The 27,581-nt window shown below is 37.0% G+C and overlaps 3 protein-coding genes across 7 annotated transcripts in view; 1 reads left to right on the top strand and 2 right to left on the bottom strand.

Annotated features, from left to right (window-relative positions):
- CEP89 (centrosomal protein 89) overlaps positions 1-15,261 on the bottom strand; it is a 54,269-nt gene extending 39,008 nt beyond the window's left edge. Inside the window, exons 1-12 of one of the 3 annotated variants that reach the window (XM_069027292.1) lie at positions 15,118-15,261; positions 12,673-12,779; positions 11,364-11,519; positions 10,566-10,764; positions 9,179-9,284; positions 7,554-7,582; positions 6,317-6,371; positions 4,311-4,529; positions 3,783-3,925; positions 3,372-3,422; positions 2,200-2,283; positions 678-779 (exon numbers count right to left, since the gene is read on the bottom strand). In XM_069027292.1, the coding sequence (XP_068883393.1) occupies positions 678-779; positions 2,200-2,283; positions 3,372-3,422; positions 3,783-3,925; positions 4,311-4,529; positions 6,317-6,371; positions 7,554-7,582; positions 9,179-9,284; positions 10,566-10,764; positions 11,364-11,519; positions 12,673-12,779; positions 15,118-15,156 (1,290 nt within the window). In that variant the 5' untranslated portion in view covers positions 15,157-15,261. The remainder of the gene's footprint in view (positions 1-677; positions 780-2,199; positions 2,284-3,371; positions 3,423-3,782; positions 3,926-4,310; positions 4,530-6,316; positions 6,372-7,553; positions 7,583-9,178; positions 9,285-10,565; positions 10,765-11,363; positions 11,520-12,672; positions 12,780-15,117) is intronic. The other 2 variants (XM_069027291.1, XM_069027290.1) reach the window with 2 other exon arrangements.
- A 106-nt stretch (positions 15,262-15,367) lies between these two features.
- Positions 15,368-18,886, top strand: FAAP24 (FA core complex associated protein 24). 2 transcript variants are annotated; one of them, XM_069027296.1, is made up of 5 exons: positions 15,368-15,787; positions 16,050-16,211; positions 16,824-16,963; positions 17,272-17,424; positions 18,026-18,886. In XM_069027296.1, exons 2-5 carry the CDS (start codon positions 16,100-16,102, stop codon positions 18,266-18,268), a joined length of 648 nt encoding a protein of 215 aa, XP_068883397.1. In that variant the 5' UTR covers positions 15,368-15,787; positions 16,050-16,099; the 3' UTR covers positions 18,269-18,886. The 2 variants fall into 2 exon arrangements, with proteins under 2 accessions (XP_068883397.1, XP_068883396.1); XM_069027295.1 differs by having other exon boundaries at positions 15,368-15,792.
- A 1,322-nt stretch (positions 18,887-20,208) lies between these two features.
- Positions 20,209-27,581, bottom strand: part of RHPN2 (rhophilin Rho GTPase binding protein 2) — a 28,371-nt gene continuing 20,998 nt past the window's right edge. For both annotated transcript variants that reach the window (XM_069027293.1, XM_069027294.1), the window contains 7 exons: positions 26,760-26,916; positions 26,180-26,299; positions 25,889-26,083; positions 25,024-25,100; positions 24,155-24,301; positions 23,180-23,335; positions 20,209-21,916 (listed from right to left, as the gene is read on the bottom strand). In XM_069027293.1, coding sequence (XP_068883394.1) covers positions 21,665-21,916; positions 23,180-23,335; positions 24,155-24,301; positions 25,024-25,100; positions 25,889-26,083; positions 26,180-26,299; positions 26,760-26,916 — 1,104 coding nt within the window. In that variant the 3' untranslated portion in view covers positions 20,209-21,664. The remainder of the gene's footprint in view (positions 21,917-23,179; positions 23,336-24,154; positions 24,302-25,023; positions 25,101-25,888; positions 26,084-26,179; positions 26,300-26,759; positions 26,917-27,581) is intronic.

Genomic DNA, 27,581 nt, shown 5'->3' with positions numbered 1-27,581 from the left:
GAAGCAGAAGAATTAGTTTGTTAGGAACAATGCATCTAGCTTGGTCAGCATACCAAAGCAGGAAGAAAAGATAAGAGACCACTGATAAGGGCAGTGGGAGTCTCAGACAGACATCCTGTGCTCAACCCAAAACTAGCTCAAACCAGTCTCAAAGCTTAAACTCGGGCCAGGGGTATAAAGAGCATGCGCAAGGAGGAAAGGTGAAAAGTTCAGGATGAGGCAGACTCCTGACTTTATCGAAGGAAGACCCTCGGAGACCCCTACCAAAGCCAACAGACAACACTGCGCACGCACAACGTAGATGTAAATGACTTTTGGCCTCATTTTAATACAAAGCGAGGCTGGGTGGGGCTAGGTGATGAATATGTATGAGTTTGTTAGGAAACTTAATGAATATGGAACTTGTAACCCGATAAATACCGAGCTGAATGCAGCTGTCGGCACACAGGGTTTTGGAGGAGCGATCCCCCGTGCGTCCCAGCGCTGGAATAAAGCATACCTACTTTACTACTTATTTAGTAGTGGAGTCTTTTCCGCTCATCACTATTAATTCTTCAGAAAAACAATTTGTTTGAGGGCAAAAAAAAATTTCCTTAAAAAACTTGTGTAATTTTAAAAGTTTGTATGAAACAAGCAAAATAATTAGTAACTTTTAAATTAATTTCTAGTATAATAACTTGCCATTCTGTAGGGGTAATAAAGTTATTTAATTGCTCATGCAGATCTTTATTCTCCTTCACCAACTCTTCAACTTGTGCTTTAAAATTCTTCATATCCTCCTGGAAGACAAAGGATTTAATATAAAATTCTTTATAAGTATTTTAGTTTAATTTTTACATCAACAAAAAATTTTATAAGTACACATGCTTGGGTGCCTTCGATCTTGTCTTAACAAAATATTATCTCACTACTCACTCAATCTCTAATTCAGGTATATCATATTTGATTTCTAAGTTGTTTCATCAATCTAGTAATATTTGATTAAAAATAATACTGATATTTGACTTGTGCCACATTTTTGCAAGTTGTAGATCTTTAGAAGATAGGTTTAAAAAGCTGAATTCTGGAAATTACTGGATGATACTACCCATTTTCAGTGGGAGTGACATGGATTTGAATATGGTAAGGCAACACAGTGAATTTACAGTAATATAAAAAACCCTTGCTGTTTTCTGCTAATTTTATGGCTTAAGTTTTTGAGGGAAATACATTTTTAAAACCTAGGAAAGTTCTGCTCTGAAGCAAATAGCTATTTTTCAACGATTCAGTGACAAAAAAAATACTGCTAAAAAGCAAAAAGAGTACCCATTCTTTTAATACCTAGAAGTAAGTATTCTTCTACCACAAAACCCACAAGCAGCTGGAAGGGCAGCAATACAGAGCACTGACTTCCCATTATGAATGACAGTTGTAAATTCTTTCTACCACTGACTAGTTTACTAGTCACTGACTAGTTTTGAAAGGAATGAGAGAGATTTGTCTTTACAAACAAACTGTGGGTCTGCTGACAGGTAAAAGCTAGATACTGAGAGGTGAAAGAAGCAATGGGAGGAATTCCACTGATTGATGAAAGGAGTGAGAGGGATTTGTCTTAACAGACAAACTGTGGCTCTGCTGATAGGTAAAGATAGATGCTGAGAGGTGAAAGAAGCAATGGGAAGAACCATGAATTCCATAGGAAAAGAAAAAGAGGGGGTATACATTAGAAGGAGGTCTGCATTAGGTGATTTCTGAAGTCTGTACCTCTCAAGTACCTCAGCCAATGAGGAAAGAGAGGGAGAGTGGGAAATTTGGCCAGGAAATTAGGATAAAAAGGAGGCTGCAGTCCTCTAACAATTTGAGAGACCCCAGGGGAAATGCCCCATGGCCTCTCCCTTTATTCTAATAAAGTAACAGGACTCCTCTATCTCCTTTTTGGACATAAACCTCTGGTGTTTGTGGATTAATTTTCCTGACAGTTTGCTCTGGTTTTAGAGCACATCTTACATACTTACTCAGTGTAGTGTGTGCTCCTAAATGTGAACAGGCTCACAAAATCAAACAAGCCAAGTAGGATAAGACAGCACAATAATTATGCATGGAAAAGTAAAACAAAGTCACTTTAAATTTTAGGCAGACAACAGCTTTGGCAATTCCCTTTAAAAAAAGACAGTAATTTATTTCTGCTTTAGTGTATATTTTTTCCAAATGGCAACTTGCCTCATGTTCAAGAATAAAATCTTCCTTTTCTCTTATTCTGTCTTCATACGCCAATAGAAGAGGTGACAAATACTTCGTATCCAACTTAAAAGAAAATTTAAAAATAAATACATGTAAATTAATTACAAGCCATAATTTCATCTGTATTTTTTACTGCTGCTATACATTATTAGTTTTGAAAGCTGTTAAAGGGGTTTCAAATATGACTTGTAGACTAAAGTGCAGAACTTATACAAGCATGCAGACGACCATATGCAGAACAATGTTGTAGAAACACTTAATAGCACTGTGTTAGGAGCAAGTTTTGGAAAGGAAAAGACTGCATGCTTTACTTGCACCTTTACTTCACTAAAAAGCAGCTCTAACTTACACTATATGTAGCACAGCAGAATGTGGATGCAAATGAATACAAAACAAAATTCAAACACTACAGTGATTACTACTACTAAAAAAAATTATCCCAGATTCATTAGCAAGTGGGAAAGGAATTTTTACACTCTCAAACCTGCATCTTTAAGACTAAATACATACGTATGTGATTACTGGCTACTATGGCTAGAAAGACAGAGCAGGAGAACTTTCCCATTCTGTATAGTTCTCAGTGACAGTGAAGAAGGAAGACACAAGATCTGATTAGTATTTCAAGGAGAAATTGTTTTACATATTACAAATGCATTCCCTTTCACAGACTATTTGCCTTCCCCTTGTCAGAAATTCATAGGCTACTACTGGACCCATGACCATTCCTACAATCAGAAATATTCTGTTTCCTTTTAGCATAATCTTAAAAATAATAACAGCAAAAGATTAACAATTAAGAAGATTAACAATTAAGCAATAGATCTTGAAAGAGCTTGAAGCAAGCTATATGCTAGGCAATTCTAAGTGAAGATGGCATTTATGATTCTCAGTGTAACAACACTTTTCAAGAGCTCAGAGTTGGTGACTATGTGCAGTTTTGTAGCTTACTGTACATTCAACTGGAACTGCACACATTCATTACAGAATTCTGCCCTACATATTTTTCTGCAACAAAAGAAATGTTCATAATATTCTATTAGTATTTGATAGTTCAGCAGATTAATACCTGAATATTTTGATTCCAGCAAAGAAATTCTACTACTTTACTTAGAGAGGAATGAACTGTTAAGTGAAAGTATTACTTGACTTACCAGCCATGGTGGTGGTGGTCCTTTCATGGGTAAGCTTTTCAGCTTTAGATTCTAGAGTAGATGTTTTGAAAGATACTGACATTACTTCCTGCTTTTTGAAGCACCAGCAACTGCCCACTGCAGTCCCAATTATCACCCCAAACAAGCTTAGGTTTCTAATTACATGTGTTGCATATGTAACACATACTCAATAGAACTGGAAATTCCGTATATTACTGATACAAAATAATACTGAATTCTTAACATTAGACAATGATAAATGCTTATTCTAAATTATTTCAAATTTCAGAAAAAGCCTGTGCAATTTGTAGACTGTGGAAATTTGGAGAAAACAGTCATAAAAACTCAAAGATTAAATAACAGACAATGGGACATTTCAGTAGAAACTGCCCTGAAAACCATGATTCTCACCTCTTCTTGGGACAATGACCTGAATTTAGTTTGATAGCGACTTAATTCTACATTTAAACGATGGACCATCATTTTCAAAGCATCATTTTCATCTACCAGTTCTTGTGCTTGTTGTCTGAGAGAAAGTAATTCTGTTGCCTCCTCTATTAAAACAAATGTCCAAAAAGAAAGTTCCATTAAAATTCAAGAAATGTTCACAACAATTTGATAATTGTAATGAAAAAAATTAAATAAGCTAGAATAGTAATCAATAACTTCTCTCAAAATACTGTTATGGAAAAATAACATGAAAAATTACTAGCAAAAAATCCATTACATATCAAACAACCAAGCAACTTTTTTTTCTTATCATGTACGTATTCCTTGACAAAATTTCTACAAATGTAGAAAATACTGTTTGGAAACTACTTCTGCATGGATACTTGCCTACATCAATGACTTGAAACCTACTACTAGAGGAAAAGGTTGGAAGAAATTAGAAAAATCAAAACAAGGTAACTACAGAATTAGCTTTTATGTTTCTCCCACCTTCTTTATGTGAGTTCTCTGCAGCTTCTTTAAGTCTTCTGTTTTCTTCTTCTAGTTTCTTCAGCTTTAATTGCTGTTCTTCTATGTGCTGTTTTGTTCCCTCAAATTGTTGGACCACAGCTTGGTATGCCTTGTTCAGAGACCAGTTTTCTCGTTTTAGCTCTCTGACCTTTTCTTTGATTGTATTTTCCCATGCTTGCCTTGCCCGAACAGATGCATCTGTAGTGCCACAGTACAAAGTATTTAAATGCTATCCAGATTGCAATAGGAGTTTCAGCAAATTACAATCCATTTTTTTCTAATATTAGCACTATATATGTGTATATATATATAGTAAGATCTAAATCAGCTCATAGCTCCCAAAGGATAAGACTGGAAAGAATAAAAAAAGTGGATTTGGAAAGAGAGCTGTGGAGTAGCTGCAAGTTCCCGTCTTTTCTCTCAGACACTAGAAACACTCCTTCTTTAAATGGAAAAGATCATGTCAGCAGATCTCTCTCTCCCAAACATCAGCGACTGGAGAGGTAAAACTGAAATGTCCACTGCAATAAGCAAAGTGTTTGTGCCCTGCATGGACTAGTCAGTATTCTCGATCCCTAAAATTTTAATCACCTATACAATGAAAGCTTTACATTCCTTCCCACTGAACAGCTGCAATGTTAATGAACAGAACTCACTGAACAATTCTTATAAAAGTAAACTTTTAGATAATCTGCAAAACTGTGGATATATTGTTGCATCAGTAATAATGGATCTCACTTCCAAGTTTTCCTTTCCATCTGTATAGAGTAAATAGCTGAAATGAAGGCAGAGATTTTACCCCTACCTGTTGGAAGCCGTGCAGGACGGGGAGCCCGGATCCCCGGCGGGGGGAGCGAGAAAAACAGACGCCAACCAATATGGTTGAAAAATGCACTCCGATTTATTAGCAGTCTAAAGACACTTATATAGTATCCCAGCTTGTTAGCTCCTAAGTGGCTTAACGCTTATCAAGACACATTTCTATTTCTACATAACTGGACTACATTGGCAGTTTTCCACAGTCTTGTTATGATCAAAAGAATTTTGTGCTTGCCTCCCTGTATACTCCTAGATATCACACCTGCAAGTTCGTTACTCCCTGAAATTTCTCAGGCTGAAACTGTTTAGTTTCACACAGGGACTTTCCCACGGAAAATGTCTCTCATACACAAGCCTAAAAACCTCCAGCTCAATAGCTTGCACAGTTCTTTTATTGATCCCAATAATTCTATTCTCCAACACCTACCAGCACAATCTAACAGCATACAGTTATCAATACAACTAAGTATAGGACAGTTCCTTAGTTCCTTCATATATATGAAACCCGATACAGAGCTATCTATTGTACTGATGATGTGTAACAACTTCATGTGTTTAGTAGTATCTCAGGCAACTCTGGCCACTGTTAAGTTCCTGTGAAAAGGCGTAAGATACTTGGACAGCACAGACACACACAAAACCCCATGAACTTGTAATAGGCACATTTCCCACCATGAGACACACAGAGCTCAGAAGTACTGTGCCTGAAGTTGTCAGGTGGATGCAGAAACACACAAATTAGCTGAAGGTAGACCACCTATCTCGTGACTGTATGTTTACATTTTACAATTTCAATTGTGATAGGATACTTAATAATGGTGACATCTTCTAGTGTAGATTGAACTTAATGTATTGGAGAGGTCCAATATGACTTTAATTTCATTACATCATTTCACAATCATTTATTTACTTTAGACCTCAAAAGTCACTCAGATTGGAAAATAAAAACAAGTCTAAACCACCTAACATAAAAAGTCTGAAACTATTGTTTTTAGACATATCACAGAGCACTTTCTCATCTCTTGTACAGGAAAAATACTTTCACAAACGCACACACACAGACAAATTAGGCTTAGAGAACACAACCAGGAAAATGTGTTTTCATATACGCATGCATATTAATAAAGTGAACATGTGTAGTGAAGTCATAGAAAAATCCAAAGTACCTGGGGATGGTGGAAGTTTCTCATGTACCAGATTTTCAGCTATTAATTTTTCCTCCTAGCAGAGAAATAAAAAATGAGACAATTTGCTTTAACAGCATTGCTACTGGAGAACTTAAGAAATAAAACTTTTGAAAGAGTTTCTTTTATATCAACAAAATTGAAGGTTGGATTCACTGCTGATAATACACAACTTACCCTTTACTCATCTGGACATCATTTTGTCACTTATCACTACCATCAATCACTTGTAGACACCTGAAACTCACTATTAAACTTAGCTGTCAGAAATGTGCAGTTGTCATAACCATTTTTTTTACGGCTGACATAAAAGTTACATAAACACAAACCTTCTTGACAAAACAGGAAGGGTATTCTTCCCACTTGTTAGTTTGTATAAAGTATGACTTTAGACTAGTCAATTATGTCAGTCCCTAACTGTGTATCAGCAAATCAATTAAAATGTAAAATGTTTTTCAAAGTTGAAAAACTTTGTTCTTGCTTTGCTGGAAAAAAACAAAAGTATTTGTACATTTCAGAAGGCTTTTTCACCAGGAAAGAATTACAGTGTCATTTATATTAATGTATTTACTTGAGGTGAAGGTGATACAGGGACTTTCTCCATGTTTTTATGAAACAGTAATGAAGTTTTGTAAGGATATGCTGTCATGCAATTTAACACACTGATGATACTGAGTGACACCAGTGACTTAATGAGACAACACTCATGAACAATTTCAAAGAAAAATACATGTGGTCAAGAACTTGTAGAAAAAAGTTATGATTATAATGAAAGAACTGACCGTTTTCATAAACAATACTTTAGCAACTTGATCTGAGAAACTAAATTTTTGGGTATTCCTTTTCAAGCTTATGAAAGCAGTCAGATCAGCCCAAATAGAAAACTATAGAAAAATGTGGAGAAGTCAGGTTCAGAATTTGAAAATTATCAGTGTGAGCTCTCTCTTGCTCACATGTTGTCTCTCATTCTCAGATTCTTTCTTTCACATGAAGAATAACAGAACACATACTATAAAAAAAACCTCAACAACTTTTGTATGGCCTATTTACCTATATAGTTGCATTTTTTCAAAAGGAATGATTAGCCATTCTTGTACTCCAAAAGAAGAAGATTCTGTAGTGGCAATAAATTAGTTTCCTGTGACTGTGAATTTAGCAGCTTTTTATGACACCCTATTTTCCAAAATGCATCCTAAATCAACTTTTATTTAAGTCTTACCTTTATATTCAAGCCCAGATGTTGGTCTTCTGTCAAAGAAAAACAGATCTTTCCGTCAATTAAAAATTATTTTAAGTCCATAAACTGTAAGGGTTCACAAGGATATGTATGCACACATATTATACATGCAAATAAATGTAAGAAAGTCCTCCCCAAACCACAGATTAGATCACTAACTTTCCATTATCTCTTTCATGGTGTATCAGGACACTGATGTGAGACCTCACTTTACCTCACACTGGATAGATGCAAGGGTAGAAGAAATGAAGCTGTATTGTTGGCTTCCGTTGTAAGTTCAGAATTTGAAGAACAAATGAAATATTTTAATTGATTTTACTGGACTTGAATCCTGTTGCATCTCTGAACAAAGCAGTTGTAATTCTGACAGCTTTCAAGACCTGCAGCACTTACTATGTAGAAGAGGGATTAGAAACAGTGTATATATCCTGTATTTTTTCAGTTTAATGCCTCACTTCTCAAATGATTTTATCAAAGCAATCCATTCTTTCTGAATATTGTTCTCTATAAAACTTTTCAAACTACTCCACCAAACTAATACTGAAAAAATGCTGGGATCCAACATAAAGAAAATTTAGACACATAATTTTTTTCAAAATTGACTCCGTTTTGCTTCCTCTTTCCTACCCACTAGCTACAGAGTGCTACCATCCTCTGTAAAAACTGCATTTTCCAGCTCTGAAATGAATTCTTATTTCATTTTCCTGATTTTAAAATAAAAGACAAGATAATTATGCAAGAAAACCTCTATTCAGGTAGATTGGTCTTGGTCTACTGTAATTTTTTTCTCCACAATATTCTATTGTTACAAGAAAATAGCCCAATGACAGGTCCAGTAACAACCCAAATGTCCCTAATCTAATGAAATTACTTATTTTAAAAAAATTATTTGTGAAGCTTAACAATTCAGATCTTAGGGTGATAGCCTGAGACTGATGATCATGCTTATTCCTCTATTTTGAAGAAACATCCTCTCTGACCTGATGTACAATTTCAAGGCCCAGACCTTAAAAGACAGCAATAATGATACAAATTCTGTAGAAAGGATAAACAACACTACTATCATGCCATTTGATTATTAAAAAACTCAAAAAGTTTTTGCTATTGTTTTTCAGACATGGCATTTTTTCACACAAGTAAAATTACTGATTAAAAATGTTTTCCTCTATCTCTACTTTTTTTTTAACATTGCTAGTTTCTATAGTTTCTGCTTTTTTTTCCTTTTTTTTTTAACACAGTAACACTTCAATAGGTTCCAGAGTACAAACGTGACTGCTTCTGGCACATATATCAACAAAAATAGCAACAAAAATAGTAGAGAATGACTGTACTTGACAAGACAGTTCACAAAACTTTCCTCCCTGCCCCCCCATTTTACAGTGGCTGACAGTTCGTTCCACAATGAATATAGACCAATCTTTCCTCTTTATGCAGGTTTTTAATTTTCTGTAACTATTAGAAATTGTGAAGTATTCAGTAGCATTTCTTTAACTGCCCTTTTAAAAAAGGAATACAACATTACAATATAGTATTAAATTTATTTATTAAAAAGTTATTTTTCCAAATGGAAATGGTATGGCATTTTGTCTTAAAGTAAATTTACTTACCTTCTATTTGCACACTTGACTTATCCACCACCACCTGACACTCAGTTTCATGGGAAGAAACCCCTTTCTTGTCAGCATAAGGAACAGGAGATGGTGGAAACTGTTCCTATGTAAAAATAAGACAAACCTCTCTAAATCATGAGATCACTGTTAAAATAGCCCATGTACCTTGATATCTATATGAAACATTTAGTGTATCAACGTCCCAGTCACATTTAGAATTGTTCACTAATATTTTAAGATAATAAATGATAAGACTTACTTCTTCTCTTGTTGTTTTCTTGGGGGTTTTTTGTGGTTTTTTTTTGTGGTGGTAGTGGTGCTGTTTAGGGCTTTATGTAAATAAAATCTAGCTTTACAATGGTCAACAGGAGGTTAGCAAGTATGATAGTGATTATTTCAAGGGCAAGTATTCTCTTGTTCGGTAACAGGAGTCCATGAAATTATTCTCTGTTTGCTTGTTTGGTGTGGCATACCTAATCTTGATCTTAATAAAAGATCAACCATTTATCTACTATATCACAGCAGTGAGGGATTAATTAACCATTTTTAACATTATCCTTGCTGGCTTTCCCATTGATCACATACCAGCATTCCACATATTCTACTCACACCCCTTTTTTTTTTTTTTTGTTCCGTCCCCTTCCCTCTTACCAGCTACTGTTTCTTTACCTTGTGGTGTTTTTTGGATTCTTTCACATTTTGGGATTCGTGATGTACATTATAAGACTGATATACTGTACATTATATGACTGATAAGTCAGTCTACTTTACTAGTGCTGGGTTTTTTTGAAGAGGCATTTTTTAAGAGATCTTTCATTGCCTTTTTCCTACTCAGGTACTTCTTTGTGTTTGTTAAATTTTTGTATCATTTTTGATTTAACTTGAAATGTGCCTTAGGAGTATTAAGTTCATTGCTGGTTAAGACAATCCAAAATTATAGCATACAAAAATCTCCTGGTCTTCAAGACAAGGTTAGTTTATTTTGTTCGATTCTGAATCTCCCTATAGGTCTGTGCTCATTAGCACAATCCTGAACCATTAACTAAGCTTTCACCATTTAACAGTAAAGTCACTAGTGCTTTTAACAAATCATCTACTATGTAGGTACCATGCTCAATATAAGTTACTGGACATCTTACAAGACTAAATTACACATGATGATTATATACAGTACCAGTGCACTCCTAATAACCAGAGATAGAGACTCTGACAACCAACAAACCTACCTAACTCATGTGAGAGTAAATGAATCACAAAAGTTAGCATGAAATAAATATTGAATAAACATCTGAAGAGTAAGAAGAGAACACAAAGTATCCGAAATATTAACATGCATTAATATATTAAAACATGGTAAAGGAACTAATGCATTTAAAAATCCTACCTTTTTAGTTTTGCGGGGAACAGCATAAATAGCTTTGGTGCTAAAGCTTCCTTCCCTTTTCTCAATACTCTGACAGCTGGACTCTGCCTCTTTATCATCGTCTGAAAGATATGTATCCATGTCATCTTCACCATAATTGCCTGATATTTCCAAGGACTGTAGAGGAGATCTGTCACAACCATCAAGTTTCCAGTTAGATCTGCAAAAAAGCAATTTAATGCCTGTTTCAGCACTGCTTACTCTTCAAAAAACCCTACACTAGTAAAGTAGAACCATCAGTCTAACAATGTACACAAGTCCAAAGAGGCAGATATCTAAGCCTCTGTTAACTGCAGACAAGGAAGTTAGTCTATGTATGCTCTAAACCAGACAATTAACACTGGTACTACCTTTTCCTCTCTATCTTAAAAAGACAGATTAGAGATAGAAGGTTCCTAATTCTACCAAAAAGACAATTTGAAATAATCATTTTAGCACAAAGGAAGTATCTTACATGTAATTCAGGTGATTCCTCAGTTCATCACATTTTGTAAAACTGATCATCATTTGACAGAAATAGTGTTTTACTTATGACTGTTGTACAATCCAAATCTGCCTCTCTGAGGATTGTATGTGTGACACCACTTTACAAGAAATGGAATAAGGATTGTTAGACACTTCAAACTCAATTTATGATGTGGTAAGAAAAAAGTAAGTAGTTGTAACAGCAGCAGTTGCTGTCACTCTTTGGTAAAATTGATCATTGACAGATTCCATTTCTAATGTAAGGTATCAAACCAGAAAGTATACACACACTACCCTATTCTGAGCTCTGTGACTGTTGCATATGGCTCAAAACATTCTTGCTCCAAGTAGGTTGAATCACTTTCAGAAAGCGATCGCTGCCGAGGCTGAGGAATAGCAACAGTGCGCCCTGTTAGTGCTGTTGCAAGGATAGCTGCTGCTAGAGCAGACCTGGAAGAAAACAGAAAAATGCAATGAAGCAATTCTGATGCTTTCTCTGTGCTCCACATTTTATATCTTTTCCTATGCAAAATGTCTTCACTATTTAAGCAAAGCAAAATGTTCACAGTTAACAAGCATAAATACCACTGAATGCTAAACTATTACCTCCCAAAGTAAAGCACAAAATGGGGCAAGCTATTGTAATGCAGCTATCCAAGAGTAAGGTACAATACCTATTGGTTTTCCCAAATCACATGCATGAAAATTATGGAATATACTGAGTTACTTTCCCAAAATTCACATTAATAATTTACAGTATTTAGCATTCACTTTAGCCATAACAATACTACCTGGTGTTGTGTTGAAAAGTTGCTATTTTTCCCTACTCTGAATGTTTTACTGATGACTCTGAAGTTGTTAATAAATGTTGGCATACTGCAAACCAGGACAAGCATACATAAACAAAAGTGCCTATTTGTGGGATGCTGTGGAGTACAGAGAAGAGTATGATGAAAAGGAAAAACAAGTAGTAACTAAGATTAAAGCAGTGAAATGCTGAGAATTGTAAAATGAATGACAAGAACTAGAGGCCAAAAAGGAAGAAGAAATTAACTAGAATTAAGTAGGAATGTTACAGACACTAGGAAGATCATGGAAAACAACCAGAATTGAACTAAATGCAGAGAAAACATAGAATAAAAACTGTAAAAACTACAACTTTAAAGAAAAATAATATGCATTTTTCCAAGCCAGTGTGGTTTTACATGCCAATTTTTTAAGTCCCTGGTATGGTAGCAAGGTTTAATTTATATTTTTCTAATGGACTAGTATTTCCTGACTCACAGCACTAGTGCTGTGCAGTCCTACACACTACTGTAGCAGCCAAATTAAAAATTACACTAACTTTAAATAGTCCATTCGTCTTTAATTGACTCAGATAAGTTACATGTTCATAATGGTTACTGTCTTGAATATTTACCATGCTTAGGAGTGGGGAAAAAAGTTCAGAGTAGGAAACTGCCCCCCTTAAAAATATATTATTTTTATGAAAAGTTTTATGTAAATATTGCAGGGACATGCAATTCTTCTAATCAGGCTTTTCTAGTATGCTACAATACTTGACGAAGCAGGGGAAAAAAAAAATCAAAACATCAAAACATACCTGGGCCTTTCTGGAGAAGGGTTTGGACTACGAGGGGGAGGGGTTCGGGGAACTGCAGGTTTAGGAGCTATGGTAGCAGCAGGGACCAGGCCATGAGCTATATGTTTCTAAATGATTTAAAATAAAATTAGTTGACAATGACTTTAAGGATTACAGTGAAAAAAACCACAGAACTGAATGTGCACAAAAACTAACTATGCAAAATAATATAAAAAGGAAGAACAACTACATGCAATTAATGTAAACAGAAGACTTGAAATGGCATTTCATTCCCCTTAAAATCAGAACCCCGCATAAAGCTGGCAAGTTCATTTAATAATTATGAACAGCTGCTCTTGAAGGTTAGAAATGTAATTTACATGAGACCCATGAATGTATGTTTTCTATCCACTATATCACAATTTGCAAAACCAGAATTTTAACTTACCATTTCTTCCTATATATATACAAGAAAAACAGGACTAGAAAATAACTTTTTTCAAAATATCTGAATGCTGGTTCAGAGTAACAATATTAGTCCCTCTCTTCTAGAGTTTGTCAATCCTCAGTCATAGCAGTATGAGATGGAAAAAAAAAACCCTACCACTAAGTTTTGCAGTCAAAGGTTCAACCTTAATTTAAAAAAACAAAACAAAACAAAACTAATACATTTTAATCAGAAAACACAGTAATGTTTTTTTTTAATAGGATAATATTAAATACCAGCTCAGAAAAACTGGGACCAGAGTTCCTACAAAAAGTACTGTGAAGGGAACCATATACTGGTTGAGGTTGGAAGGGAGCTCTGGAGATTGTCTAGTCAAAGTTCCTGCTCAAAGCTGGGTCAACTACGAGAGGATGGCTTGGGATCCTGTCCAGTCATGTCTTATGTATCTCCAACCTGGTCCAGTGCTGAACCACCTCACAGTATTTTATTATTATATTTAAGTTGAATTGTCTGTGTTTGAGTTTGTGGTCACTACCTCTTGTCCTCTCTCTAGGCATCAGAAAATACTATGCCATAATAAAGTCCATCACCTTAGGACAGATGTTACTTTTTTATGGGGTGAAACAGGCTAAGTTCCTGCTATTTCTGCTACAGATCTTTCTTCCCCCAATTATTCTTTAATTCACTTCTCCAACAGGAGAATGAAGATGCAAACTGGGAAATATTTCTGGTTTTATACAAAGGAATATCAAATGATTAAATGGTGCATTAAAAGATTGTCTTTTTACTCAGTTTTGAAAGTGCACTGCTCCCTAATTCTGCATGTCTGTCTGGCATACACCACTTCATTTACTACAGGCTGTTGACTGTAGATACGACTATGACTGACCCTACTATGACTACCAAGGAACACAGCTAAAGCCAAAGTCATTCCACGGTAAAAGTGTAACAACAACATAAGATCAATACTTCCATTCTAGTAATAAAAAATAATTCAGTTAGTTCAAGTGATTCGGCCAAATTGGGCCAAGAGACACTTCCGAGACAAAATCCAAGAAGCGGGTATTTGCTTTGTTCAGCGTGCTGTGTATGCGGGGATCGCTCCGTCTAACATGCACACACCCCAGGCACACGGCAGATCACAATATAAGGTTGCACAGTCATAGGCATATTCATTTATGCATATTCATCATTTTCCCTAGAAAAGGGGGGGTTATGCAAACTGTTTCTTAGAACTCGCTATTATCATTACGCGGAGCGCAGGCCCAGGGCTCCCTGGTGGTCGTGTTCGGGAAGGCTCGGTGGGCATTTGATGAAGGCTGAACGTCTTCCTCACTCTGCACTTTTCACCTTTCTTTCCTAGGCATGCGCAGTCTCTTACTAGCTGTTTCAGCATTTTCTTCGCTGGATCCAGCAAGCTTCTGTTCCCTATCTTTTGCCAAGTTAGTCAGCTAGCTTCTACATTGGCTACAATGTATCTTATTCTAGCCTCAGTATACCCAAGCATGCCTAAGTACAATGATTTTAACCCTTTCACAAGTACGTTGGAAGAGAACACCCGCACAACTGCTGACAACCGTACAGCCTTTGGCTGCTCTGAGCCTTCGATCAGAAGGCTTTATCAGTTCACTTTACAGCACTGAACGTGTTCTTCGAGGACCGCCTCGGCAAGCGCTGGGAGCGAGCGCGCTGCACTGCCAGCCCTGGCCAGCGCCCAGAGCTTCCCTGAGGAAAGGGCGCGGGAATCTCCCGCCTCGCCGAAGCTCGGCGTTTCTAAAGAAGCCGGGCAGGCCCGGGACTGAGGGAAAGGAACGCACCAGCCCCCGGACACCATTTTCTCTTTGCTTAGGCTTCATTTTTCTCCCCGATTTTCACTTCAAACTGCTCAGTGATCACCGGCATCAGCCGCAGGGCACAGCCGCCTGCCCTGGGGACCACCCCTCCTCCCACTCGCGCACAGAACCCTGCTGTCCCCACTCACGAGAACGGAGCCCCACGCAAGGCGGAGCGATACTCACGAAGGGGCCCCTCCGGCCTCTCCTGAACAGGAACGCCATCGGGACGGGAGGGCTCCAACCACTGCCTCTACGGCCGCTTCCTCGTCGCGTCGGTCGCCTCTCGCTCCGCGATCCCCCTGGTAACAACGCCGCGGCGGATTTGCTGCGAGCTCGCACTTCTCCAATCAGCACTCGCCTTACTCTCCCCCCGCCCGGCCTTAGCGACCTACCCGTGGCGAGGCCCGCCCGCCTCCCCTTCCTCATTCGCTCGCGGCCTGCGGAGCTCTCGCTCCCGCTCTCAGTCAGGCGCGCGCTCGCCGGGCCGCTCGTCTCCCGCCGGCCGCGCCTCTGGGCGGCTCAGCGTGGGAGCGGCGGCCGCGCCTGGGGCCTCTCCTCGGCCCTCAGCGTGGGCTCCGCTCTGCGAGTGGTTCGCTGTGCGTGTCTGTGTGTTTGCGGTGGTACCGGCTGGCCTGTGGTGCTTGTGCTTAAATCATGCCTCAGTCTCCCAATTCCCCTTAAAGTCAGAACTCCGCGTAAAGCTGGCAAACACGAAAATAATCTCTCCCAGCAAGTACCTGTTAATAATCGGTCTGGAGACTTCCGGCAGCTGAGGGATGGAGGTGCCTCTGGAGTTGGCTTTGCAATTCAAGAAGATTTTCTCCCAGCAAGAGTGGATGAAGGCACGGAAAAGGCAATGTGTGTTTTCTCACCATCTATGTGTTTTAATTCTGGCGTTTTTCAGATTGAGTGGTAAAGCTGAAAGTAGAATTTGCAAGCCAGCAGCCTGTATTAAAGTGAATGGAGTTGCTGGCCGATTTTGATATGCTCACCTTAACTGTAAGGACGCTTGAGGAAGGAGATAGTGTCTCTTCCAGAATATTGTATCCTAAATTTAGGATTAAAATGTGTAAGCTTGGAACACGTTTGTAAAATGCGTTGCTATTTTTCCACAGTTCTTTCTAAGGTGTAACTGCTACTGAAGGAGGGTTTTAAAGGAGGTCTGATGACAACAAAAGTGAACTTTCCTGTAACAGCAGGATCTATAGTTGTCCCTTACGGGCACGTGATTGGAAATGAGAAGTGGAGAGGCTCAGAGGTAGCCCAAAGGCTACAAGGTAAGTACAAGCAAATTGGAAGAGGAAAAGCAAGTCAGGCAAAACATTCCCCTCTATTGCCCAGTAACGTTAAGAATGGCTGGAATATGCTTTACTCTGTGCCTGACTGGTCCCATATGTGTGGTACAGACTATGTTAGCAGGCTGAAAGATCCCGTTTGTTTGCTATGTATTTATGTGATCCGCTCAGTTTCCATAGTTGCAGAGCACTGTTGGGAAGCAGCAGAATCTGCTATTGAGGGGCTTTGTTCTCCACTGAACTCCCTTGAATTTACACGTATACTCTGCTACTGTCTTGCTGGCACAACGAACTAAATTATGATGATCCCTCCAGAAAAGCATGTGATATTTTTGTTCAAGTCCAGAGTTTACTGAGCAGCTCTAGTACTTTTAAATCTGTAGATTGGAGCTGCTATTAATTGGCATTACTAAAGACATGACACAGTAGTTCAGACTGCTTGTAATAGATTTACTTAAAGGGAAAAAAAGGCTTTTTATAAAGTTCATTATGAAGTCACTAGAATTATTGACACTTTAGGAAGGTCGTGCTGTGAGGCAATTATTACTATATTTTTAACTACTGTATTTTTTCTTCTAACAATCTCACCCTAAGGGAAAGTTAGACTCATCTTCGAAGATGGCTTGGGACTGGTGGACTTTCATCTTTCAAACAGAACTTGCATTCTATTTATTTCTGAAGCAGATTTGGTTGCAGGGGATGAATTCAAACGAAGATTGGTTAGGTTTAGAAAGGTAAGTGCTATATAAAGAGAAAAGTTTCCACTTGGTATTTGTTTATTCCATGCTTCTGAAGACATTCTTCTTGTGGTTTTTTTCAATTCCAGTGGAGCTGAACTTTTGGGATAATTTTCACCTGAAAATTGAAAAATTCTGCAGCTGTGTGATAATGCTGTATTAAACCTCAGTCCTGCTGCTGCAACTTATGTTCTTCCTCTGATTTGCTATTAGGCAGCTCATACTTGAAAGAATTTCCCTCTGTTACATTGCATCAGCTTGTCATTAACAAGGTTTTTTCTAATTTTTTTTTCCTTTCAATGCAGGCCAGCAGTCTTAGGGGAATTGTAATTGTAGAGAAAACCCAAATCAGTGATCAGTACTACTTAGGAGTACAAAAACTTGTTGTACTTGAACTTGGAATGGTGTTGCTTCCTGTGGCAAATCAAGGAGAAGCTTCTCAGCTTATTATTCAACTAGTAAGTTTCTGTGTTATATTAATATATGGGATGTATAGGAAAGTAGGTAGATCTCATCAATGATCACTCATTTTGGAGAGAATACAGAGGCTCTTAAAGGAACACAGTATCATTTGAACATAAGGAATAAATCTTCTGCAACAGTGATATGGCAGTATAGTTCAGTGGAAAGAAGGCTCATTTGGGAGCAAAGAAAAAAGATTGCCATTTGCCTAATACTACCTAGTGGCACCTCAGTACCAGATTAGATTTAAAAAATCCAGGATCACATCCTTCAATGTCAAAACCAACTTGAGATTTTGCTTTCTCTAAGGCTAGGGAAACTGTTTTTAAATTGTTTCTTTTTACCCTTTCTCTGACTGCATTAAAAAGGTGACAAAAAGAATTGTTTTCATTTGTTGTTGCTATTATGAAATAGTTTGTTTCCTAGTAAGATTTTGTCAAACTGCATCCAATAAGGGAGCACACCTAAGGAGGGAGCTTGTTTTTAAAACTCCGTAGTGATTGCGTTGAACTGTTTTGAGATGAAACTGTTTTAAACCCTGGAAGCAGCACGCTGGCAGAGGCGCTGGGTGTCGCTGACAGCTCTCTTTGGCTCCAGGTGCGAGAGCAGAGCCGGGATCACGGCGCTAACCCCTTCCTTCGCAAGCAGCGCGCTCAGCTGGCAGAACCGGCAGTGCTCCAGACAGTGCAACAGATACCCGGAGTTGGGAAAAGGAAAGCTCTGCTTTTACTGCAACAGTTTGGAAGCATCCATCGGCTTTGTAACGTATCCATCAATGAGCTTGAGGAAGTAGTTGGACAAACAGTAGCACAACAAATTTATACTTTTTTACGTTCCTGATGTGCATGCCCAGTGGTCTTTTGCAAAACTTGTTTTTTTTCTTCTGAATCATAAAATGTTGGGTTTAGTAATCGCATATTATGCTAATTTCCGTAATCATGGCTAAAAGCAACTGGTGGATGTTGACTAATTGTTTAGACTCTGATGCTTCTTTTTTACATCTGCTCTGTTCGTATAGATTAAGCTGTGAAAATTGCCTTGGAGAGAAGGCAGTATTTTGCATCTATCTGGAACAAAAAACCTAAGAAAGCTGTCTTTTTCAGTATCTGTGTTAAAAAATGGAAGAGTAATATGCTTGCTTACTTTGGTCTTCCAGAAAAAACACCATATGAATATGTGCATAGTAACTTCTCAGTAACTGGAAATATGTTACATGCTTTTAAAAAGTTAGCATATACTATACAGTAACATCTTTGATTTGTAACCTTTTGGAGTTCCTTTGGAAAGTCCTACTGGAATACAGGTTTGACTTTACACTAATTTATTTCTCTCATTACTCCTCCAGTTCACAGGATGTTATAAAATTTATTCCCATCTGATATCCAAAATCTTTGTTAATTCATGTTGTCCTTTTGAAAATAGGTTGGGCTACTACTAATAAATTGCAAAATACTTGGATATATTAATTATAACTTCTAATATGTTGATTATACTATCAATTATACTACAATATAAAGAAAATAATATGGGAAGCTTTGAACAAAATTCATACTACTCTTCCAGTATTAATATTTTGAAAATTTATTTGTGAAGAGGATTGTTTTTCCTGGCAGCTTCCATTTTTTAAAAGTTATATTCTTATCCCCTTTTTTAAGGGTAGAATTGCCTTTTTCCATGAGGTGTGTGAAAAGCATCTTTCATACCACTTGGGAGTTTGGATCACAGCAGGAAAGCAGCTCAGTAGGATTTTCAACTCCCTTTTGTGGGAGCCTTGGCACCTCTGTAAGTCATCTCTTACACTGGTTAGCATGGACAGCAGATAGACCTGTTTTTTATATTGATTCTGTACGTGGGATGAAAATTTGTCTGTAACTTAGATATAGTTATTTCATTTAGTGAATAATAAACATCAGAATTTCCAAAAGTACAGAAGAAGATACTGCTTTTTTTTCAGGCAACTAGGGAGTACTTAAGCTTCTTTATACATGGGTTTGCTTAGATTTTATTCCCTCTTCTCTCAAATTTTGTCAGTTTGCTATGAAGACTGGATTTCATGTCTAAAGGCACGTGGCTATTATGCTGCAAGACAAACACCTTTTTCCTATGACAAACGGCCATCTGCTTAGTGCATTAAATAGAGTTCAGCTGAAGTAGTAACAATTAGCATTAATGGAGTTAGAGGCTGAACTACTAATCTACTGCTAACCTTTCTTTTTAGGGCTTTACAGCAACATTATACATCCTTGTGGGTAGACACTTGTTACAAAAATTCCTGTGGTCTGAGCAAGATATAAGGCACACACTCATTTCACTGCAAGTTAAGGTAGCTGTTGGCTACTACTCAGTGTAGAATGAATCTTTCGTTAGCTGTCAGAAAACTAAGAGTATTTCTATATATACTAAGAGTATTTGTCCAAATTTTTACTTGAATTGAGGGGTGTGTTTTAAAAAGCCAAACTTTCCTCAAGGGCAAGTGAGTGTGATGATGGGAAGGGAAAGACAGTTAATCAGGAGCTAAGAGGGAAAGTAGTTCCAGGAAGACTATCATAGTGGGTGGGTTAAGAGAAGTGAAGAGCTGGAAGGGTGATTAGTGTTACTTTGCTAAAGGTTTTGTTACTTCGATAGCAATTTTAGCACACATGTGAAGTCAATCTCATCTGCCTGGAATACTGTATGGCAGGGGTGTGCAGATCAGGATCTGACTGCTGCTGCTTGTGTGTGTAAAAGCACTACTACCAATACACATAAAAAGTAACTACTAAGGATAGGCAAGTCACAAGTAATTTACAACTTATTTTTTTATGTAACTTTTATAGGGAAACTAGAAATATGTTTACACTCTTTGTAAGGCAGTTGGTTTTAAACTCTTAAGTTTATATTGCACAATACAGGAACTTTTCTTTGAAGTTTCTTAGATCTGCGTAAGCAACATTACAGAAACAAACACATGGTCTGGCAACAGTAAATAGCTAAAACCTGTAAATTACACATTATCCTCCAACCTGCAGCAGAATCAAAAAGCTACTACTAAATGACAACATTGGATTTTTATTCATAAATAAAGGTCATCAAGATATTTACACCTACTACACAAGAAACTAAAAATAAATGACAACTTTAAAGTTTACACCAAGATGCAAATTTTTGTTTAAATTTTAAGTATCTCTCTACTCTGTAGATGGCAATGTTAACTAACACTAATGTGTTAGCAATTTTCAATTAATTTCAAGAAATAGAAGATTCTCAGAGATGCTCACCAGTTATTTTTTGTCCCCCTCCCTACTATAGATATAGCTTGCTCATGAATTGTTCCAAGGGTAGAAGGATTTTTTTGTTGCGTGATGTGATAGTAAATAAATATTCTGCCACTTAGCACAAGCACTTCTTTTTTCATATTTTAAAGCATCACTGCAATTTATGTGCCCTTGAATCAATATATTATGTCCATTTTGAGATTTGTTTCACAGCTATCCATTTTATCAAGGCTAGTGAGGTACAAGTCTTAAGGTAAGTAGGTTAAATAATGTTTGGAATAAAGCCTGTTTTTAACAACTGAATCAGCAGACATTTAAAATGTAACCTAAATCAGAAAAAGAAAAGAGTAAAAGCCTTTTGGAGTTCAAAAGATATTTTAAATTTTAAGCCTTCTAATTCTCTTCCAAAATTAAATTACCTATGCAGTAGACTACACCTAGTACTCTGAGGAAGCATCTCTGCATAAAAACACAACTCTATGACACTGCCCCTTAGCACAAGACTAGTTTCTCGGAATTACATTATTCCCTCTCACCTGTGGTTAGTTAAGATAATTCTTTAAAGTAGTGTTAAGTGATTTATTATTGACCCTAAAGTTTAGGGGCAAAATCATTCTTTAATGTGTCCCCTATTGTTTTGCATTCAGCAGCAAGTTTGTAATAAATAACTCCCATCTAGCATAGTTATAAAAATCAGTCGTAACTGTATTTTGAAATTCCAAAGAGTCCAGTCCTCATTGTAGGCAATTCTATAATCTACATCTAGTTATTGCATATCTCCCAAACCACTTCATTCTAACCTTCAAATATTTAAGTTTTACAGTTTGTGCCAGCTTCTGACCTTCTCATGTGGCTCAATGCACAGCAAATGAAGTCAACAGTATTTATCTGAGTTTATACATATGCATATGAAGATAAAATTGATCAATATTTTCATATACATTTTAAACAAAAGTCACGTTAACAGATCCTTCTGAAAGATTCAGTACAATGAACTTTCTGTATTCAAAAGTGTGAAGGGAGAAAGCTTCTTCTTAATCTGAGAACTTCCAGCCACAGCTGAAGGAAGGCAGAGTGTACTTGCAGCTTTCTGTCTGTTTTTAGTTCCCCAACTTAAAAAAGGGAGTTTTAGTGGAGCTTTCTTGGTCTGATCAATTTTATCCTCATCCATGGCTAAACAGATTAAGGAGTATGTCTTCTGCATTCCCATAGAGTAAGTTGCACTCTTGCTATGCTGTAGGAAAAAAGAGAAGCATTGTAAGAACCAGTCATCCAAAATGGGTCAAAATTTTGACAATTAACAAAAGGTTACTGTGCAAATAGTTTTCCAGGGCAGACTGCAGCAAGCTTTCTGTGCTAATGACATTATTAACTGAGCACAAGGCCCTTCAGAGTGCTGTGATCCTGGTATTTTGCACATGTAGACTCAAGGGTACACTCTGCAAAGCATGAAGGAACTTGTGAATCTTTTCATGGATTGTTAAACATTTACTGGCTTCTAGCGTAACTATTTAATACACACACTAACCTCCCTACAAAGCTCAAGTATGTAGTTCTTGCACAAATCTGAAGGGGAGTCCTTTTGCCACCTTTGGACAGGTTCTATGTTGATCACAACTATAAGAGCTCCTGTGTGACATTCTCTTGGAATACCTGAAAGGCACAGCCTTCTCTTTGTTATCGTAGCTTTGCCCTGAAGGAATTTGATTCTATTCCAGCCTACTCTTTCCAGTTGCAACTTGGAATGGTAGATGTGTAATTCCTTATTTTCAATATAGAAAATCAATTTAAACAAAACAAGAAAACCTAACAGCAAGGGCACCTTAATAGCTTCTAAGGCAACACTACTTGAGTGTCTAAGCTGGCCAGGGAATGTTAAAAGCATGGAGTGGATTTAGCTGAGCTACAGGTTCTTCCACACAAGTAGTAAGTTACTTAGAGCTTAATATTTTTTTTATCTTGTGATGACTTTCCCTTAGTCTACAGCTTCTATAGTAGCTTAGTAACTGACTAGACAGTTAAAAATCCACCCAAAAAATGCATACATTAATCCATGATCTAATACAAAAGTCACAGATCATTTAGAATAACAATGCATAGAAAATAAACATGTGGTCTTGGATGTTCTATTTCATTCCATTATTGTTTAATTGTGTTTTTTTCAATGCTAAACAGGGTAGTGCCTTCATCCTCTGGGACAAGTTAGGGGAAATAAACTATGTCTTGAAATTTATCATGCAATTAATCTAAGTAACTCCACTACAAAAAAGCCCACCACCCAGCCATTCTTATGCAGACAGACTACTTTAGCTTGCTAGCTTGCAATGGTTTAAACAGATGGTTTAAAAGTGAACACATGTCTGAAGGCTTTAAATATTCACAGGTTGAGTGGGATATCTGACTACATGGAAGTAAACATTAATCAGGAAATGAATGCAGGCAAGTGAAAAAACTCTCGCATATCAAATCTGCAAAACGTATTTGCCTCATTACATACCAAAGATGCCGCTGTATCCTGGCAACTAATAACATCGAACTCCATGGGCTGCTTTCCCACACTTTTTAATTTTTCCAGCACCTCATTCACACCAAGCCACTTGCAATCCATGCCACCAATTGAAACAATGTAGTCACCTTCTTTTAGGCCCGCTGACTGTCAAAAAATTGGGCAAAGGTTATTATCTGGAATTATAAAGACACGTGAAATGTTTTTGTCATCATACAGTATCTGCCCCAAAGGCATTTCACTCTTAGATGCTACAAGCCCAATCTCTAGCCACACATGCACAACTTCCCCAGGTACACAAATTACCTTTTGAGTTACCATTGAAGTGATTCTGGTATTCTCAAGTGTTGGCTGTTTTTATGTTCTTTTCACTTTTCTTCTTAAGTAAATGAACCCTATGCTATGCTATTGTCCCCTACAGGACACTGCATTTTCTGCAGTGTTTTACTCTTTCCTCATTATTTTCATTTGTACTTCTGTGGATACTTCTGCCTTTTCTATAGCTAAACTGCTCATTACTACATGCTGCTTTATCCCTTTGGATTTTCCCTGAAAGAACAACATTACAAGCCAATAAAATGTTCTTGCCCCTCTTTCCTTAGGCAGACACTACATCTTGCATTCCCTTCCCGATCCTTATTCTTGTTGCTACTTTTTAAAGCATTTATCCCTTCTAACTTCCTGAATAAGACAGGAAGTAACATTTGCTTTTATTATTTGTGACTTTTTAACTATTAAGAATGAACAGAGAAAGAAATCAACTCTGTTTCATGTAATATCAGGGATATGAGTACTTCAACAATCTACAGCGTATATAGCACTGCAAATGCATTCAGATTATATGAATTGACTATACTAATATACAGAACTCAATAAATACTCCAGACACGAGTATGAACAAGCTAAAGGTACATTTTAATGCTAGAGTCTGCAGAGAAATTGTTAATATCACACCACTATACTTACTGCTGCAGAACAAACTGGATCAAGACAATAAACCTGTACTGGTGAACCTCCTTTGAGACTGAATCCAAGCTCTCCTGCTTCATTGTGAAGGCGAATGGTACGTGGAGCCGTCCACCTCTGCTTGGCTGAGAACACTGTCAGTGGGCCCTGGAGGTAACACAACAGCAAGCATACTCTGGTTTACTGTCACTTATAAGCAAGCATTTCTGTTTTTGTAAGTCATAATGCTTTAAACTCATCTAGTGTAGATTTTACTCAGGTTAACTTCCAGCTAATTCCTCTGAAGTACTAAATCCTATTGACTGTTCAGTTGCTACTTCAAACAGAGTGGGATAAAGGCAACTGCCAAGTTGTTCCAGGGTCTCTTATTACAGCATGCAGAATCTTTTGGCTGCATAGGCTCTAAGGTCCTACATTACTCCATTTCAGAGCAGATAAACTAATTCATGAAACATTGTATATTCTGATCCTAACCATAACTCCCAGTTCCTTTTGCTCACTGACACATGCAGAGACACCTGAAAGACTGGCTGTGTCACACACAAGTCACATGTTCTCCATGCCTGTCTCCACATACTATGTATTTCTCCCCCCTTTTGTGTGCAATTATCTATTGAGACTTCATGGGACTTTTATGAAGGTTTTCAAGACTGAATACCGTGCAAGCCATATAGAAATGGCACTTTTATTCTTTGCTGCTCTTGACTTATACCTCTAAAGCTAAGGGTGATTTCTCCAATAACTTTTGAAAAAAACCCAGTTACTACGTGATAATTTTTTCAGGCTATAATACCTGTGTCCCTTCCCTCATGTTAAGAGTGAATTATATCACAATGGCAGAGGTTGGTCAGCATTAGTATGTTACATACCAGCTTGTGAAAGAAGTCTTTAACTTTCACCTTGGAAAACTGAGGAGCAATTGTTCCTATTTTATGTTCTGTTTTAGCTAAAACAAAAAGAAAACAAAGTTAAAATTAAGTATTAGTTAAGAGACATAGAAATTTATTTTTCTTGCATTCCAAGCTAGATAGGAATTTGTCCTAAATTCTTCCTAGACTGTGGAAAAATTAATTTTTGTGGGAATTTGTCAGACAGATATCAGAACTGCCTTAAAAATATTGTCAGAGCTCACAGTATCAATACAGAAAACTTTTAAAAAATCCATCTGAACAAAACTATGCTATTCCCATCATTAATTTATTTTTCTTTGAGAAGATTTTAAAACCAGCACTCATAATTTCCTACTGCTTCCAAACAGGAAAAAGTTGTATGAACTGGACTAAGGTAGAAAAAAAAAAAATAGCAGTCAAATTGAGTTAACAATCCAGACTAATACAAGAGTTGGGCTCAAGAAACAGTTACTATCATTTTTCCCCCATATAATTTTAACTTTTAAAGTTTCCCCATTTTCTCTAGGTCACAAGATAGTCACCAAAAAAAGCTGGATTCTAACTAACCACCATTGTTACCTACCCCAAAAAACAGTGTTGCTTGAGACAGGAACACTGTAAAACAGTTCTAACAAAATATATTGATCAAAATATATTGATCTGTGATTGAGGAAATGTAAGAAATCTGAACTCTACAAATGTACAGTATATGCTTACACATTATTTATGTTATGTGTGGAAGCATATTATATATGTATTCATATATATAAATTAAAGGCATATCCCCATGAAAGCATATTCACATATGGTTAGATAGCCTTTATTTCTGGCTGTGTACACTTACGGAGTATATCTGGAGCCTGGATTAGACTTAGAAAATCATCTTCTGTCTCTTGCTGAGCATATTTGAGAAGTGAACGCTTATGTGCAGCTGTCAGAACCTCCTGAAGAACCTCAATGTTTCGAAGCTTTTTGCATAGCCCACAGACTCTTAGAGCTTCTTCATGGTAAGCAATGGCTTTGCGTAAATGTGCTTTCCCTGAAAACATTAGAAACCATTGGTTGTCATCCACAGACAATAAATACAATGTAATTTTCAAATTGTAGCTAGTAGCTGTGTGAAACTTGCAGTTACCTAATTGTTTTCTCTGAACTTTGTCCTTTAAAACAGCAAGAACCATCAGCCCTTCAGGCACATAGTCATACAGCTGGGACAAAGCTTTCTCCTGCTGATCTTTGTCATCGCTGGGCTGCACTGTAATAATGGATAAAAAACATTAACCATACACATCTCTTTGTCTCCTGTTCCTTTATGTGTATTGTTGTGTAGTTATTACTACATTCTCTCCCAATGCAGTATAATACTTATATATGTGTATATAAATATATAAATTTTGGTTTTGGTTTTAGCATCTACAATATGCAAGTAATACTTACATGCCAGAACATATTGATAAAATCTGAACTATTTAGTAGCATATAATGGATATAACTTTTCTTTTGTTTCTGTAAAAGTTAGTTTATTGAACTTTCACATTTTTCTCAAAAAACAAAAAGAACATGACCTCTTTTGAGTGGAGAAAAATGACCACAAGTTAACATATATTGAAGCACCAAAGTTCTTGTCTCCAAGACTTATCCACAGACCAAATTATAGCTGTTGGTGCATTTATTATTTTTATTTATATGAACATATAAAGAAGTATGGTTCTTACATTCATGGTCACACAGAATGGTGGCAATGAAGTAATGTGCCAGAGCTTTGTAATGGTCTGACTTTATTTGTGCCAGCTTAGACCAGGAATAGGGAATATTCTCTTTCACTGGTTCCTGACTCATTGCAATGTTAACCAGCATGTAAACCTCTCCCACCTAAAATAAAGCACATAATTGAAGTATGAGAACTTTAATACTAGGTATTAGGAACTCAAGTAAGGGATATAACATTCAGGCTTAAGATAATTTCATGTGCAATCACATCAAAGAAGGAAAAAAATATGGTTAGCATGGGTTGGAAATAAGTTTGGAAAAAAAATTTGAAATGTCATCTCAGATTTTTCCCTCACCAGAAAGGTAAATCAATTTTGTAGAAGAACAAATGGACTAAGTCAGTCAATCTATATGGCTTCATAGTTAAATAAAAACACCATATAATAAACAGGTCTTAATTTACAAATATATCTCATAAATTCAGTTGAAAAAAAGGGTGAAGCATAATCAAACAGTAGATTTGTGCTTCACTTTTAAACTGTGGAGTCATACATAGCCTTAAGTTTGTGTGGTCTAGTTAAAACGGGGATGTTGTCCTTTATACAGAGGAAATAAAATAGTTTTTCAAGCAGTGAATGCTGCTTTAATGGATCAAACTACTCCAACTGACAGAATCAAAAAATCTTTCCCCTGCAGCTGATCAATCCTACAGATATGTCGGTGGTTTTACAGGGTTGGCTATGAAAGGGTTTGCCTGTTTTTCTAGTATGGAACTACTTATGTATCTGCTACTCTGAAATAACTGAGAAAGCATATGACTATCTTCG

Source organism: Aphelocoma coerulescens, chromosome 11 (assembly GCF_041296385.1).
Source record: "Aphelocoma coerulescens isolate FSJ_1873_10779 chromosome 11, UR_Acoe_1.0, whole genome shotgun sequence".
Lineage (NCBI taxonomy): Eukaryota > Metazoa > Chordata > Aves > Passeriformes > Corvidae > Aphelocoma > Aphelocoma coerulescens.
This window is presented reverse-complemented; position numbering and strand designations above follow the sequence as displayed.

Coding starts and splice junctions, on each gene's coding strand:
- FAAP24 (XM_069027296.1), top strand. CDS start 16,100: ATGACAACAAAAGTGAACTTTCCTGTAACAGCAGGATCTATAGTTGTC. Junction 16,212..16,823: donor GGTAGCCCAAAGGCTACAAG/GTAAGTACAAGC, acceptor TCTCACCCTAAG/GGAAAGTTAGACTCATCTTC. Junction 17,425..18,025: donor CTCAGCTTATTATTCAACTA/GTAAGTTTCTGT, acceptor CTTTGGCTCCAG/GTGCGAGAGCAGAGCCGGGA.